General features: G+C 41.3%; 1 protein-coding gene across 1 annotated transcript; it reads left to right on the top strand.

The window, feature by feature from the left end:
* Positions 1–1,684: 1,684 nt before the first annotated feature.
* NONO (non-POU domain containing octamer binding) lies at positions 1,685–17,280 on the top strand. Its single transcript, XM_030305429.1, has 11 exons — positions 1,685–1,788; positions 8,447–8,606; positions 9,823–10,016; positions 11,195–11,496; positions 12,517–12,612; positions 12,797–12,993; positions 13,339–13,423; positions 14,079–14,181; positions 14,761–14,800; positions 15,027–15,136; positions 16,255–17,280. The coding sequence occupies exons 2-11, from the start codon at positions 8,456–8,458 to the stop codon at positions 16,387–16,389; spliced, it is 1,413 nt and encodes a 470-aa protein (XP_030161289.1). The 5' UTR covers positions 1,685–1,788; positions 8,447–8,455; the 3' UTR covers positions 16,390–17,280.
* The last annotated feature ends 53 nt before the right edge of the window (positions 17,281–17,333 follow it).

The raw sequence follows: 17,333 nt of genomic DNA on the forward strand, positions 1-17,333 counted from the left end.
AAAGAAGGCATTTAAATTTTAGCTAATTAAAATTAAATACAACTAACAATTCAGTACCTGAGTGCCTGGATGACTCAGTTGGTTAAGCATCTGACTTCCGTTCCGGTCATGATCTCACGGTTCGAGGGTTCAAGCCCCACATTGGGCTCCTTGCAGGCAGTGCAGACCCTGCTTGGGATTCTCTCCCTCCCTCTCTCTCTATGCCCCTCCCCTACTCATGCTTTTTTTTCTCTCTTCCTCTCAAAACAAATAAAAATAAACTTAAAAAATAAAATCTTAAGGGGTGCCTGGGTGTCTCAGTTAAGTGTCCCACTTCAGCTCAGGTAATGATCTCACGGTTTGTGAGTTAAGTGCTCCACGTGTTGGGTTCTGTGCTGACAGCACAGAGCCTGTAGACTTCTGCAGATTCTCTCTCTGCCCTCCCCCGCTCACACTCTCTCTCTCTCAAAAATAAATAAACATTAAAAAAATAATAAGAGAATCTTTCTTTAAAAAAATAAAATATTTTAAAAGACACAATTCAGTTCCTCAGTCACACAAATCATATCTCAAGCCCTCAGTGGCCACATTATGTATAGCCAGTAGTTACTGCATTGAACAGAGCAAATAACCTTTCTATACTTGCATTAGTTCCCATTGGACAGTGCAGATCTAGATCACTGACCCCACATAAGGTGACGCCAGTTTGGGCACCCTGAAACCCTGAGTGTGAAATAGTTAACTAGTGAGAACTAACTACAAACACCGATCAGTTGAGCCTTATTCTCTTGATTAACTTGAATCCTGAAAAATGAAAAGTGCCTACCTGATTGGCATCCTAGAGAATAGAGAATCAGTCTGTACCTGTACATGGATACAATGTATCCATGGCAATGAAGACACCTGTTGAATCTCTGTAAATTGCAGGGACAATAGTGGTGTTTGGATTGCTGGGTTGCCTGGTTACCATGGAAATAGGTGCTGGTTACAATTATGTGCAATCACAGAGACTGAAGTGTCAACCCGCCCCCCCCCCCGTCCTCTCCCCCATCCCTTTCAAGAACCATAACCATAATCATAACCATAACCATAGTGATGACTGTTTCAGTTGGGCTTCACGAGTAGACCTGGCAGCAGAAGCAACTAGAAACCTGATTAAGTATGGAGTGTCAGAGTGCAAGCCCTAATGAGGAAGTGTGAAAAAAGAAACATGGCGGGGCATTTTTTCAGAAGGAAAAGGCTAGATCTACCAGGCTGAATACAATGACATTGTTACTCCCGCTTTTTGCACAGGCGCAGTGCAAGATTTCTCAGAGCACGCCTACGCGCATGTTTTCTCCCCTTCTCTTTCCACTTTCCTCTCTCTCCCTTTTTTCCGCTTTCCTTTGCCGCTCCCATCACTGGGTCTTTCAGTCTTTCCGTCAGCCCGCTTATGTCTCTCCTTCCGACTCTCCATCCCCCTCCCTACCTATCCCCCTCCCCCTTCCTTTTCCGTCTGGAGCAGGCGGCAGTTTGCGCATGCGAATTAAGTGGACAGCCCCGCTCTTTGTCCCCATCTGTCGTTCACACGAACTCAAACCTTTCGCATTCAGTAGCCAATACGGTTGAAGAAATGGCGGAAAACCGATTCCGCCTTTGGAGATAAACCTTGATTGGCAACTCAGGTAACCAATGAAGAACACCATTTTGTACCCCTTGGGAGGCACCGAGCTCCGTCGTCTCGTTTCCGGCGGTCGCGCGCTCTTTTCTCGGGACGGTAGAGGCCGTGTAGCGTCGCCGTTACTCTGAGGAGAGAACAGTCGGTAGAGGGTGAGTTTTGGGGCGACTTAGTTCTTCTTTGGGTGGGGAGTAGGATTTCCTGCGACAAGAGGCTAGGGCGAGGCTAGGTTTGGAGGGAGGTTGGCCGTTCGTTCCAAGGCCCCTTGAGGCCTTGTCCCCGCCGCCACACGGCGTCCTCAGCCCACCCGCGGGGGCCCATCGCTCTCAGCTCGCTTTGCTTTCTTGTTTGACTGGCTCCCGTTGCCTTTCCCGCTCCGTTTCTTTATGCGACTCGTCTTCGAATCCGAGTTCTGTCAGTAAGTTCCCCGGCCTTTTACCCGCCCTGGGCCTGAGGGTGTGGGGTCTATTATCCGAGAGCCCTGAAGTCGCTGCTGGAGGAGGAGGCGCTTTGCCGGCGCTCCTCCTCTCAGCCTCGCGAGGCCATTAATTCAGAATGAGAAGTGCCGTCCCCCCCACCCCCAGCGATGTTTCTTTGTCAAAACTCTATGCTGGGAAATTCATCTGCTAGTCCAGACCCCGCGGTTTTCCTAATCAGGTTCTTTTTTTTTTCTTTTTTTTTTTTTCTTTTTAAGTCTTGTTTCCTAGCTACTCGACCCGTTTACAGCATCACTTTTTAAAAATGAAAATTAATTTCATGGATTTCCTATTGGGTATTTTCCCCTTGGGGGAACTTGTTGTCCCCTGAAACCTTTCTTTGTGTTCTTAACAGAGAAATTGAGATTAGGGAGGACTTGGGAGGCACTTTATCTTCAGCCGAAGTTGAGGTAGGTGTAGGGGGTAGGATTGCCAGCTAAAACACAGGACGCCCCGTTAAATTTGGATTTCACATAGGAAACAAATTCTTTTTAGCATGCGTTGCTTGGGCTTTATACTAAAAGATCATTTTTTTATCTGAAATTCAAATTTAACTGTATATTGTGTATCTTTATATTGTAAATCTGGCTAGATTTATACTGTGTGTTTGTCCAACTTCCTTGTTAATAAATGAAAGGTCCTAAGAAACACTTAGAAAAGTACCTTACCCTGTCAGTGCATTGTACAGCTTTCAGGCAAGTTCATATCCATGCAGCCATCTAGGTCAGTAGATGTTTACCAGTTTTCCCCCACAGGTTCCACTTACAAAGTTGATCCTTTTCCTGAAAATGGATTTCAGATATGTATGGTGTAGTGTTTGGTCTTATACCTAAACCACATTTGTGCAACTGTACTGTGTCCAATAGCCCCAGTCTTTCTAAATCAGCAGTACATATTTTCTCTCAAAAGTCCTTATCTGAGTTAGTCATCGGGACAGGTAAGTAGACAAATCCTTGATGCTGATCTTTGTGCTTAGTTCTCAGAGGCCCAATGGTTAGGGGGCAGTGAATTTATTGATCACAAGAGATTTCTGCAGTTAATTCCAAATTCTGTTGGTGGTCATCATCAGAAATAAGTGACAGGGCCAGTACTTAACTGAGTACTTGGTACTTTCCGGGCACTGTTTTAAGTGATTTATACGATATTATTTAGTCTTCACCATTGAATGCCTTCTTGGGAAAGAATAAACTGGAGGGAAAATTATAAAGATTAGCATTGTGGAGACATTTATTCAAAAACACTAAGGTAAGCACTTTGGTTGTAAAAAATGATTTTTCCTAGAATCCAAAAGAGAGGAGGAAGCATGTAAATTAATGACATTTGTCTAACTAGAGCACCAATCAAATGTAGGAATAGGGATAGTGGTTCCCAGCAGGAACAAATGCTTGCTGTGGTCAGGATCTCATTTTAGTCCTTAAAGGAACTAGCCCTGTGAAGTTGCTGTTGTTACCTTCTTCTTATAGGTGAGTAAACTGAGGCTCAGAAGTTAGGTGACATGGCTAGTCAGTTTGTTGGACCCTAAACTTTGAAATCAAGCTTTGATTAGTAAGCTTGCATCATTGTGCTGAGTATGAGCTTTAGAGTTAAATAGATGTGAGTTCCACTCCTTGCTCCACATTTGAGTGACCTTAGATGGGCATCAGTTTTCTTATCCGGGAGAGTAATAGTTTTGAGCATTAAGTGAGATAATGCAGACTTAGCACAGTGCCTGGCATATAGTGGTTAGTAAATATCTGGTATTATCATCTCAACTACCAGGCTCCACTTTCTAAAACCAAAAATAATCTCCCTTGAAGTTTAATCTTAAGTGGTTTAGAACGTGCTAGCATTTTATCCTCAAGGAAGCAGATCATTTCTTAGAAGTTGTAAAATGGTTTTTCTGAAATGGAGTGGTGAGGTTTGGTTAGGATGTAAATACAAATACAGAGTTTTTAATATTTGTTTTGAATAGATCTCTATGGGAATTTTTATTGATGTGTAATATAAATCCATAATGTAAATTGTGTAATATTATATATATATAATGTAATGTGTAATTTAATCCACAATATAGTGGATTTCTGAATGGGATGCAAGATACTGAGGTTGGGGCCACTGACTCCCAAACTAAAGACTGGAAGGGGAAAAAAAAAAACAGTTTCCTTGCATTCTAGCCAGGGGTAAGAAGGTAAGAGGACCTAGTTGGAGAAACGGCTGTGAAGATAACTCAAGTTTCTGCGATAGGCCAATTTGGAGTCGGGGAAGAGGGAGGTGTTTAATAGCTGGGACTCAAATAGAGATCTGATTCTAATGCCCACCTAACCCAAACCCGAGTAGACTTTATAAATTTTTATGTTATAATCTCCTATTTTTACAAACATGATGTCCCTTTTTTAGAGGAAACAGTGCTGCACTATGCGGTAAGAGTCACAAAAATAGGTTCAATTCTAATTTTAAGAATTTATTATAAGGAAATAATTTAGAAAGGCAATAAGCAAGAAGATACTGCAGCATTATAATAGGAAAAAGCTGAAAACAATCTAAATGTCTCATAGTTTAGTAAATTAGTGTATATCCACATGGACTTTGTATAGCTGTTAAAAATTATACTGACACTAAAAGTGAAGAAAAACTGAATATACAATGGTAAATTATAACTGCATTATATTGAAATGATACTGTATGTTTTGGAAGGTAAATAAGTAAAAATTGAAATTGTAGGAGGAATATTTACTCATGGATGTGTTCCAAGATTTAGCTATGAACATGGTTTATATGTAATGTTGAAAAACTAGGAACAGGGGTCCCTGGGTGGCGCAGTCGGTTAAGCGTCCGACTTCAGCTTGGGTCACGATCTCGCGGTCCATGAGTTCGAGCCCCGTGTCAGGCTCTGGGCTGATGGCTCAGAGCCTGGAGCCTGTTTCCGATTCTGTGTCTCCCTCTCTCTCTGCCCCTCCCCCGTTCATGCTCTGTCTCTCTCTGTCCCAAAAATAAATAAACGTTAAAAAAAAATAAAAAAAATAAAAAAAACTAGGAACAACCCAAGTGTCCAACACAATAGGTGCTTGGTTGATGGCTAAATACTATGTCCATTAAAAATTAATGTATAAGATTTGGGGGTGCCTGGGTGGCTCAGTTGGTTAAGTGTCCCACTTCGGCTCAGGTCATCATCTTACACACGTCGGGCTCTGTGCCGACAGCATGGAGCCTGGAACCTGCTTTGGATTCTGTGTCTCCCTCTCTCTCTGCCCCTCCCCCGCTTGCACTCTGTCTCTGTCTCAAAAATAAACATTAAAAACTTTTTTTTAATTAATGTAGAAGATTTAGTGATATAAAAGTTGTTTATCGTGTAATAAAGTAGAAAAGGCAGGTTGCAAAATAGTCTATAATATACAAATATGTATATGTACAATGACTGGAAGGGTAAATGTTGACTATTTTCTAGTGGTGGGTCTTTGGATTTTTTTTTTATTTCTAAGTTATGTTTTGTAATAGATGCCTTATTAATGAGAAACATAAGATTGATGAAATGATATAAATAAGATTCAAGTCTTGGCTTAAATGTCAACTTTCCAGTTAGACTTCTCTCACAGATGTATTTAAAATTTCAGTCTAGGAGTGCCTGGGTGGCTCAGTTAACCGGGTTAAGTGTCCAACTCAAGATTTTGGCTCAGGTCATGATCTCACGGTTGGTGAGTTGGGCTCCACGCTGGCAGTGGGGAGCCTGCTTGGGTTCTCTCTCTCTGCCCTTTCCCAGTTCACTTTCTCTTTCAAAGTAAATAAACTTTCAAAAAAGTAAATAAAATTGCAGCCTTACTTCCTTTTTAAAATGTTTACTTTGAGAGAGTTCACACTCATGCAGGCAAGCAGGGGAGGGGAGAGAGCGGGAGAGAGAATCCCAAGCAGGCTCCACCCTGTTGGGCAGAGCCCAACTAGGGGCTCAATCTCAGGATTTGTGAGTTCATGACCTGAGCCAAGATCAGGAGTCAGATGAAATCAAGAGTCAGACACTTAACTGACCGAGCCACCCAGGCACCCTGCAGTCTTATCCTTTTCACTTCCTATCCACTCCCCCCTCTCATTTTTCTTTATTTTCCAGTAGTACTTATTTTTTATTAAGTACTATATAATTATGTGTATTTTGTCTTACTAGAAGGTAAGCACAACTGAAGTCAAGAATCTTTGCTTTTATTTATTGATGCGTCCCAAGCACCTATAATAGTGCCTAGCAAATAGTAAACATTCAGTGAATATTTGTCGGGTGAGTTAGTGAAATATATTTCAACTTGTGTGTGTGTGTATACATATATATATGTATATGTGAAAACTGGTCAATAACGTATAAACAGGACAGTTTTCATTTTTGGTTGCCTTCTGTTCTTGTCTACATTCATGTATTTATTTATTTATTTATTTTTAATTTAGAGAGTGGGAGCAGGAGAGAGGGGCAGGGGAAGGAGGGAGAGAGAAAGAATGAGAATCCTACGCAGGCTCCACACAAAGCATGGAGCCCAACATGAGACTCGATCCCACAACCTGGGATCATGACCTGAGCTGAAATCAAGAGCTACCCAGGTTTCTCATTCATATCTTTTTGAAAAAAAAATACCCTTTTCCTCTTTATTAAACCTTTCCCTTTTAAAACATCAAAATTTTTCTTGTTTACATACATACTCTTCATTATTTTTAATGCTGTATAACATTCCATTGAATAGATGTACCATAATTTATTAAAAACCATACCTCTAATTTTTTTTTTGATTTTGGGTATTTTAAGTCATTTTGTTACTGTAAAGGTCATTGGAGTGACTATTTCATGGATGTGGTTTTTAAATTTTAAAATTATATTCTTAGGATAAATTTCTAGGAGTACAACTTCTTAAGTTACAGAATATTAACATCTTGATAGCTCTTTTTTTTAATGTTTATTCATTTTTGAAAGAGAGAGAGAGCATGGGAGGGGCAGAGAGAAAGGGAGACAGTTTCCAAAGATGGCTCTGTGCTGACCGACAGAAGGCCCAATGGGGGGCTTGAACTCACAAACTGAGAGATCATGACCTGAGCTGAAGTTGGACGCTTAACCGACTGAGCCACCCAGACACCCCAACATCTTGATAGCTCTTATTAATTGTCTTACAAAACAATTTGTGGATATAGAATTTGATAATTGTTGTTTCTAGTTTTGGCGGGATATGATGAAATGTATCAGGAAAATTTTTATATACATAAAGTATTGTCATGTATCCATCATCCAAAATCAATAGTTATCAAGACATTGTCACATTTTCTTTGAGAAATAGTTTTCTTTATTTTAAAGGATTCATATAATGGAAACAACAAGTATTCATGACAAGGTCCTTCTCCACATCTTTCCTTCAGCTAAACTCTGACTAGAAGGTCTTGTGTTTAGGGGGAAGGATTGAGGATTGGCTTTTTCCTTTAATTACTGGAGAACTGTCCTCGAATGAGGAAGATGGTTCTCAGCTTGTTAACTAGATCAATTAGAAAATTTCCATTTTAAAACCAACTTGTGAATTCAGTCTGGATTGTACCAGGAATTTTCATTTTGTTTTCTTTTTTATCTTACATTGATTTTTTAGATGAGATTTAAAATTACAATTGTATATTCATCTTTTTGTATTGCTTTTATTGCTTTAGTAGTCCTTTATCTTTCTATTGTGATTAATAACAGTAATTACTGAGTGCTTACCAAATTCCAGTACTGAACTAGTGTTTTCACATATTTATGAAAGCTCCTAGCCATCTTGAGAGGTAGGTATTTTTATTATCCCCTTTATAACAGCTTAAGGAATTTGTGAAGAAGTAATTTACTAAGTAGTACATAGCTGTTAAGTATTAGGACCATGCTTCAAATCTAAGTCTAACTCCACAGTTCATACTTTTTCTGCTGTTGATTCCACAATATCTACTATAGGCTAGGACTGTGCAGTGTGCTGGAGAACAAGATTTACTACTAGTTCTTGTCCTTGTGGTAACTAGAATCTATTTCATTGTGTTTTACTATTATGATAGGGCCATTTTTTAGGGGATGGCTTCTTTGAGGAAAGTAGCTTCCAATTAATGTATAGAATTAGTGAACTGGAAGTTTCCTCCAGTTACTCTTCGTGAACCTGTTCTCATTCAGTACTTGTCTAGTTTCTGTGTGCAACATAACTGCTAATGTCTGGTTGTTCTTAGATTTTTGAATGGTACTCCTTTGCCATACTTGTTCAACATACCCGGTTGTTTGAATCTGGCAAAAGCCAGGACGTCAGAGATGATTTGTGACATTATGTCATCAGGAAGGTGACTGATAAGCCCTGATAATGTTTGACGGTCCACATTTTCCTTTTAGGGTGCAAAAATGCAGAGCAATAAAACCTTTAACTTGGAGAAGCAAAACCATACTCCAAGGAAGCATCATCAGCATCACCACCAGCAGCACCACCAACAGCAACAGCAACAGCCACCACCGCCACCAATACCTGCAAATGGGCAACAAGCCAGCAGCCAAAGTGAGTTCACACTTGTAAGTGGGTAGTTTTAGATTAGTGTCTTGAGATTATAAGAATAAGCCTTTGTGGCACACCTTTGTTCTTCTTTTCCCTATTTATCTCCTAATACTTCTTAGGATAGAAAAAGGGTGATTCTCTGAAACAAGGAGCAGACGTGTTGGATAGCAGATAGTACAAGTTGCTGTGCTGTGTTGGCATAGTCTACTGCCAAACATGTGTCTGTATTTTACCTCAGAGCTTGGTTCTTAGAGGTAATCATCAGATGACTGGTAGTTAGAAAATATAGAGCAAGCCTTTAATGGAAAAGAAGGGTGGTACTGAGTGTTATACTTTTAGCCTGAGGTCTGTACCAGCCTGTTTTTAATCAGAGTAAACATTCTTTAAAGGCACGTCCCCACTCATTTAGCCGACTTTGAGCACCTATTGTGTGCCTCTAACACTAAAACCAACCTACCCGTCTTTTATTTCCAGAGATCCCTACAAAGAATACTGTTTCCTAACTCATTTCCTTTCATTCCATTAACCTAAGCATAAAAGAATGGGAGCTGTTAAGGTTATGAAGATTGGTTAAAAAAAAAAAAAGGTTATGAAGATTGGTGAGAGATTGGGAAAATGGAGCAATTATGTTTTAAATTTAAAAAGCTGATCCCGGGGTGCCTCGGTGGCTCAGTCAGTTAAGCGTCTGACTTCAGCTCAGGTCATGATCTCACAGTCTGTGAGTTCGAGCCCCGCGTCGGGCTCTGTGCTGACAGCTCAGAGCCTGGAGACTGCTTCAGATTCTGTGTCTCCCTCTCTCTCTGCCCCTCCCCTGCTCATACTCTGTTCTCTCTGTCTAAAAAATAAATTAAAAAAGCATTAAAAAATTAAAAAAAAATAAAAAAAATAAAAAGCTGATCCCTACTGACATAAGTCTCCTTGACTTGCTTAATTTTCCCTTTGACCAATAGATCCTGTATTGTCTTTCTGTCTCTGACTTAATCTGGGTGGCTCCTGGCCCATAGTAGTGCCATTGAGTCCTCTCAGATGTCTGCATACTGCTTTCACATTTTAAGGTACAATTTACTGATGAGTGGTTAGTGGATACATTGCATTGGGAAATGGTGTTTGACTTCTCTACAGCAGTTAGGTTTAGTAATCTGGGAGCAGTTGTAACTCTGAGAAAGTGACTGTAGATCTCTTTGTCCAATCCTTTGAGTGACTGTATGTCTTCTCTCAGATGAAGGCTTGACTATTGACCTGAAGAATTTTAGGAAACCAGGAGAGAAGACCTTCACCCAACGTAGCCGGCTCTTTGTGGGCAATCTTCCTCCTGACATCACTGAGGAGGAGATGAGGAAACTATTTGAGAAATACGGGAAGGCAGGCGAAGTCTTCATTCATAAGGATAAGGGCTTTGGCTTTATCCGCTTGGTGAGCAACCATGGGTTTTTAGAATGTGTGCTCTAAAAGGTGGGGAAACTGGGGAATGATGGGCTTGGAAAATTAGACAGTGGAAACAATTCTCAGATGGTCTGTTTGTTAAATGTTTATAGTTGGAGTTGGTAGCACAGGACAGAAAATGCAGATTTTGTTTTTATTTTTCCTCAGGTTTTTGCTTTGTTTCAAGGACAACATAGGTTTATTTGCCTTGGACGCTAAAACTAAAGTATGCCTGTTGGAACTTTTTAATTGGTAAATTTCAAACATATAGAAGTAGACAGAGTAGTATATGAACCTATACATACTTAATGCCCAGCTTCAATAATTATCAACTCATAGTTTATTTTATCTTAGTAATGATTAGGGTTTATATAATTTATTTGAAAAGTTCTTACATAGGACTTTTTAAAATCATGAGGGGACAATTTTATTTGTATCTTATTTTTAAAAAATTTTTAAGTTGTGCTAAAAAAGGTTATCGTAACCATTTTAACTGTAGATCTTTTTTCATAAAATCTGATTTAATTAGGAAACATGTTTAAGTGTATAGGGGGGAATCTTTTCTAGACATTATCTACATAAACAAGGAACATGATATGCTAGCAAGGTTATTAGAAGTGGCGGTTAGAACTAATTTCCATTCCAGATCTACCACTAACAAGAGTATATGGGCAAGTCATTTTCTCTGGGGCTCAAGGTTCCTCTTTAGTAATATAAGAGGGGGTTCCTATTAGGGTTTGTGGTTCTAAAAAGGTCTTGTAGAGGTCATACATGATTCTCATTAAACTTGTATGTAGCTAGCTGAAATTAAAATATTCTGGCTACAATTTTAAGGGTAGGTTTTAGGCTCATCATTGTCACTGATCTATTCCCACTTGGGAGAATAACCTATGATACTGATGACCATGTAAGTAGTATTTACTTCTAGAATTCCCAATCGATTTATTGCAAGGCTATCAGAACAGTTAGGTTTATCTATTTATTATCCAAAGATTTATCTGAAACCTAGCTCTATTCTTTCAGTACTATCAAGGTTCCTTTATATGTGTGTTGTCAAGCTTTTGCGGGGGGGAGGCATTTTGTTTTGAGCTATGCTACTTTAGACTCTCGATGGCTGTGATGTGGTCTTTGTCAAAACTGAGTTATTCTGATTTCTGTCTGCTTCCTAGGAAACACGAACCCTAGCAGAGATTGCCAAAGTAGAGCTGGACAACATGCCACTTCGTGGAAAGCAGCTGCGTGTGCGCTTTGCCTGCCATAGTGCATCGCTCACGGTCCGAAACCTTCCTCAGTATGTTTCTAACGAACTGCTGGAGGAAGCTTTTTCTGTGTTTGGCCAAGTGGAAAGGGCTGTAGTCATCGTGGATGATAGAGGAAGGCCCTCAGGAAAAGGCATTGTTGAATTCTCAGGGAAGCCAGCTGCTCGGAAAGCTCTGGACAGGTGCAGTGAAGGCTCCTTCCTGTTAACCACGTAAGTAGGGGTTGCTTTTAGAAATAGAATTTAGATTGCTACTTCTTTCAGTGGTATGGAGAGTTAGCCCCTAGGAACCATGTTCTTATGTTCACTTAAAGACTTTGGATACTACTTCAGCTCTCTAGTAGGGTTTTCAGTGTAAAATTAATGAAAATAGTATGAGGATTAAGAAACCTTTCAGGGAAGCCTGGGTGGCTCAGTCAGTTAAGTGCCCAACTCTTGATTTTGGCTCAGGTTATGATCTCCTGGTTCATGAGATCAAGTCCCATGTCCACGCAGAGCCTGCTTGGGATTCTTTCTCCCGTTCTCTGCCCCTTCCCCCTACACATTCTCTTTGTCTCTCAAAATAAATAAATATTTAAAAAAACCTTTTAGTCTTTTAGTAGGTTGTCATTTAGTCAGCGTTAAATCTCCCTTTACCTTGAAGTCTTAGAACTCTGAAAAGTTGGGGCACCTGGGTGGCTCAGTCGGTTAAGCATCCAACTTTGGCTCAGGTCATGATCTCACTGCTTGTGGGTTTGAGCCCCGTGTCAGGCTTTGTGCTGACAGCTCAGACCCTGGAGCCGGCTTCAGATTCTGTCTCCGTCTTTCTGCACTTCCCCTGCTTGCTCTCTGTCTCTGTCTGTCTCTCAAAAATAAAATTTAAAAAGTAATAAAAAGAATTCTGAAAAGTTGTTTTGTCCATGCAAAACACATGTGCGTGTATTTATTCCAAGTGATTGTCTGGTATTCTCTAGATATTGGATATTTAGGCTGTACTTAAGTATCCTATTTACTTTGAACATCTTTGAGGCTATATTCAGAGATCTAAAGCTTGACCCCATCCTTTCAACCCCAGATTCCACATAATGCCATCAAAAGACCTTGGTTACTTGGGGCTTGGTGTAAAAACCTCTTCAGAAATATGTTTAATTGTTCAGTCCTGACCCCTGACTGGTTTGCTGTACCAGTGACCGGTGTAGAGAGGAAGCCTGGTATAGGGTATAATTTGATTAATGCTGAGCTGCTTGCTTCCAGATTTCCTCGGCCTGTGACTGTGGAGCCCATGGACCAGTTGGATGATGAAGAGGGACTTCCAGAGAAGCTGGTTATAAAGAACCAGCAATTTCATAAGTATGTGGTCCCATCACTTCCGTGTTAGGTGTTTGTCTATTCTTAAGGAAGCTTGTAAAGGGATGTATAAAAGAGGCAGGTCTTTGCTATATGTATTCACTGGCAATGGCCCTCAGGAGGAATGCAGTGCTTAGTTGGGGGAATCTTTGACAGAGTTTTAATAGCCCAGGAACTTTGTCTATAGGGAGCGAGAACAGCCACCCAGATTTGCACAGCCTGGCTCCTTTGAGTATGAGTATGCCATGCGCTGGAAGGCACTCATTGAGATGGAGAAGCAGCAGCAGGACCAAGTGGACCGCAACATCAAGGAAGCTCGTGAGAAGCTGGAGATGGAGATGGAGGCTGCTCGCCATGAGCACCAAGTCATGTTAATGAGACAGGGTGAGTATAGGCCTGTAAGTCTTAAACCTAGAACAAGAACAAAATGGCTTTTTTCAGAAGGGTCTTTGTATCATTCAGTAGAAAAAGGCCTAAACCTCTGCTTTTATTCTCTGAAATATTTTGTTGATCTTGGTAGTCAAATGAGCTTGGAGATGTGGCAGAGAATACTGGATTCTATGGAGAAAGAAATCATACGTTTGACTTCATTTTTGGAATCTGGATAGCTCAGATGACCACTCAGGGATTATATATCCCCTTTGCTTTCTGGATCTTTATTTATGGAAAATTATTGGGTCTGTATGAGGAGAATGAAGAATACTCTAAATTAGTCCATTGTTTTTCTAGATTTGATGAGGCGTCAAGAAGAACTCCGGAGGATGGAAGAGCTGCACAACCAAGAGGTGCAAAAACGAAAGCAACTGGAGCTCAGGTAACTAACTCTCAAACCCTTTTTTTCTGATCCCTCTAAAAGGTAATGTCTCGGGGCGCCTGGGTGGCGCAGTTGGTTAAGCATCCGACTTCAGCCAGGTCACGATCTCGCGGTCCGGGAGTTCGAGCCCCGCGTCAGGCTCTGGGCTGATGGCTCAGAGCCTGGAGCCTGTTTCCGATTCTGTGTCTCCCTCTCTCTCTGCCCCTCCCCCGTTCATGCTCTGTCTCTCTCTCTGTCCCAAAAATAAATAAACGTTGAAAAAAATTAAAAAATAAAAAAATAAAAAATAAATAAAATAAAAGGTAATGTCTCATTACTGATTCCTACCACCGTGCTACCTCATGCATTTGTAAATGTGTTGGCAAATATTTCCTGGCTGCTTCTCAAGTTCTCCCTTTGGATGGGAAATGTTTTGGCTGCCCATGGTTCTAGGAATTATCCAGAGCTGCACTAAAGGTAAAGCAGCTGAGTGCTGATCTCATGAGGCTCCTTTGTGGAAGAACTTGCTTTAGGGCTGGACACATTTACAGTGAATTTTTTGGAAAGCTATGATAGTTTTCAGTAGGCTCTTAATTTCCTTGGCTGAGTCCCTGTTAAGATAATCTGCTCAAGTTCTGGAATGTCTCTGCCTAAATATCTTGGTGACTCTCTGTAGGCAGGAGGAAGAGCGCAGGCGCCGTGAAGAAGAGATGCGGCGGCAGCAGGAAGAAATGATGCGGCGACAGCAGGAAGGATTCAAGGGAACATTCCCTGATGCGGTATATCTCCCGTGTGCCCATGATGTGCCAGGGCAGTCCTGATATGACAGAACCACCAAATGTCCACTTGGACTTTAAAACATTACAGGTTATGAGCAGTTTTTGTATTCTATGAAACTCCTCTTTTAGAAGAATTCATAGGAAGGAAAGATAAGGTTTGAAGAGGAGTTCTTGTCTCATAGGCAATTTAGGATGAAGAGCTGGGGCCAGTGTATACTGTTTAGACTCAGTGACTGCCCAGTGAGACCTGTCCAGTCCTATAGCAGCCTTGACTAGCTCTCTGGTGTCCTTGGAGTTGTTGCACATACTGGGGTCCTAGAAGAAATCAACTGTCTTTCCCCTTGGCTTTTACCTCTCCTTTTGTTCCTAATAGGAGACTCTGACTTGAGTCCTTGTAGGTCTAACCTTGAACCCACTGCACAACTAGCAAGGAGATGTTGGTTTTCCTCAGCTTGGTCTCCGTGTACTTGGAACGTGTTGATCACTCTATCTGCTTCCCTTAGTGTGTGTCTTCAGTATATTGTGAATGGTAGAATGCAGTGCTGTCTTGGACTGTCTTGAGTATTTCTTATTTTTCAGAGAGAACAGGAGATACGGATGGGCCAGATGGCCATGGGAGGTAAGGACTTACAAGATTAATGGTTCTGATTTCCTTTTTTGTTTCATTTCTGGTAAACTGTGTAGCTTCTCGGACATTGTCCAGATTTAAGGGGCTGAGATTTCTGGGAGCATCGTTTTTGGGTGGGGTAACGTGTCCTTAGCTCAGAGGTCTTGTTGAATTGTTTCCTCTCGCACAGAGATTGACAATCTCTGTCTCCTGTACTGATCACACTGCTCTGCTTTAGGTGCTATGGGCATAAACAACAGAGGCGCCATGCCCCCTGCTCCAGTGCCAGCTGGTACCCCAGCTCCTCCAGGACCTGCCACTATGATGCCAGATGGAACCTTGGGATTGGTAATAAACTGTGGAGCCTTACAGTAATTCTAAATGATGATAGGAGAAAGGACTTTGCTTTCAAAGTCCCTGTCTGCCACAGTTTTGCTATAGTTTTTAAGACCACTGTTTTCCATTAAATGTAATCTCAAGGTCTTGATTTGAACAAACCCATTCTCAAACTATACTTTGTCTAGGAGTTAAGTAAATGCCTTCTGTTTAGTTGCTACCTTGGGTTAATGGGTTTTTTTTTTTTTTTTTGGAGGGAAGGCAATGAAACTTAGGTATTATCACATAAAATAGATGTAAATCCACAAGGCTTTATGGCTCATACAATCCTGAATTAATAGTCATAGCATCAGAATTTTAAAACTGGATGGCTTAATGTTGCCGAAGAGTGATGGCATGTCCTTGTTCATATACTTAGTTCAGAAGAAAAGACTTAACTAGAAATTATTCAACCTGGGAATTCAGGATGTAATATTTAATCAATAGGAATAGGGATAAAAAGATAAGGGTAGGATAGTTGGGTGGGTCTGTAATTCAGACAGCCTTCTTTTCAGGGATATCCACTTGAGTTCTTTATTTTTTAATGTTTATTTTGAGAGAGTGCATGAGCAGGGGAAGGGCAAAGAGAGAGAGAGAGAGCATCCCAAGCAGGCTCTGCATGGCGCAGATCTAGACATGGGGCTCCATCCCACAAACCGGGAGATTATGACCTGAGGTGAAACCAAGAGTTGGAAACTTAACCGGCTCAGCCACCTAGGTGCCCCAAGGATGTCCACTGGGATTTTAAACAGGCTTAGTCACCCCTAGCACATCAAGAGCTTTGAGTAGTTGGGGTGCCTGGGTGGCTCAGTTGGTTGAGCATCGACTTCGGCTCAGGTCACAATCTCACGGTTCATGAGTTCAAGCCCCACATCAGGCTTGCTGCTGTCAGTGCAGAGCCTGCTTTGGATCCTCTCCCCTTCTCTCTCTGTACCTCCCCCACTTGTGCTCTCTCTCTCTCAAAAATAAACATTTAAAAAAAGAGCTTTGAATAGTTGAGTGGAAATGGCCTTCAGGGGAGGTATTACAGATGAGTGGGAAGCTTGGGGCATAGGTTCTATTGTAACATTGCTCTCTTTTTCTCTTAAAAGACCCCACCAACAACTGAACGCTTTGGCCAGGCTGCTACCATGGAAGGAATTGGGGCCATTGGTGGAACCCCTCCTGCGTTCAACCGTGCAGCTCCTGGAGCTGAATTTGCTCCAAACAAACGTCGCCGATACTAATAAAAATTTCAGTGTCTAGTTTCCCAAAAACCCTTAAAAGAAAGACCCTTTTTGGACTAGCCAGAATTCTGCCCTGGAAAAAGTGTTAGGGATTCCTCCCAATAGTTAGGTCTTCCTTGCCTGTACTACTCTAAGGGAGTATGCTGGAGGCTGAGGGCAAGGGAGGGGCGATAAAATTTAACAAATCAGTTCTGTGTGGTATATCGTCTAACTAATTGATTCTGTGTGGTGCATTCCTGAAGTCTCCTGTGATTGTTGAGGGCCTGGGGGGGGGACCATGACAAAATGGATCCAGTTAGACCCCCTGTTAGTCTTGATCATTCCATTCTTTGTCCATCCTGTTCTATTTGCTTTCTCATTCTTAAACCCTCCAACCCCAGAGACACTGCCACATACACCACAAAAACAAACATCCCCCAATGACCTTAGCCCCATTGCTCCACTTGGCAGGTGGGAATTCAGGCAAATGTCCACAGAGGTCACAGACCACATACATACGGTTCTGTTATATCCCATATATTACCCCTTCGTGTCCTAAGGAAGACATTTTCTCTTAGAGATTTTCATTTTAGTGTATCTTTAAGAAAAATCTTGTGTTAAGTTGCCTCCATCTTTTTTCTTGGGTAAGGGTAACCCAGGAATGGCCCTTTTGTGTCTATGATGTTGCTGTTCACAGCTTTTCTTGATAGGCTAGTACAATCTTGGGAACAGGGTTGCTGTATGCTGAAGGTCGGACAGTAGCTCTTAGCCTTGCCTATCTTAGGTAGTTACGCTGTGCATTTTTTTATTGGTGTACCATGTTTGATTTGTCCCTGATATCTTTGGAGTTTTTCTGAGAAATGGAGCAGTAATGCAGCATCAACTTATTAAAATACATTTTAAGCCTTTTAATTTTCTGTGCTATTTTTGAAAGGGAATGGAGGGAGGGGCGTTCTGACTCAAGA

This window comes from Lynx canadensis, chromosome X (genome assembly GCF_007474595.2).
Source record: "Lynx canadensis isolate LIC74 chromosome X, mLynCan4.pri.v2, whole genome shotgun sequence".
NCBI classification, from domain to species: domain Eukaryota; kingdom Metazoa; phylum Chordata; class Mammalia; order Carnivora; family Felidae; genus Lynx; species Lynx canadensis.

Coding starts and splice junctions, on each gene's coding strand:
- NONO (XM_030305429.1), top strand. CDS start 8,456: ATGCAGAGCAATAAAACCTTTAACTTGGAGAAGCAAAACCATACTCCA. Junction 8,607..9,822: donor GCAACAAGCCAGCAGCCAAA/GTGAGTTCACAC, acceptor GTCTTCTCTCAG/ATGAAGGCTTGACTATTGAC. Junction 11,497..12,516: donor GGCTCCTTCCTGTTAACCAC/GTAAGTAGGGGT, acceptor GCTTGCTTCCAG/ATTTCCTCGGCCTGTGACTG.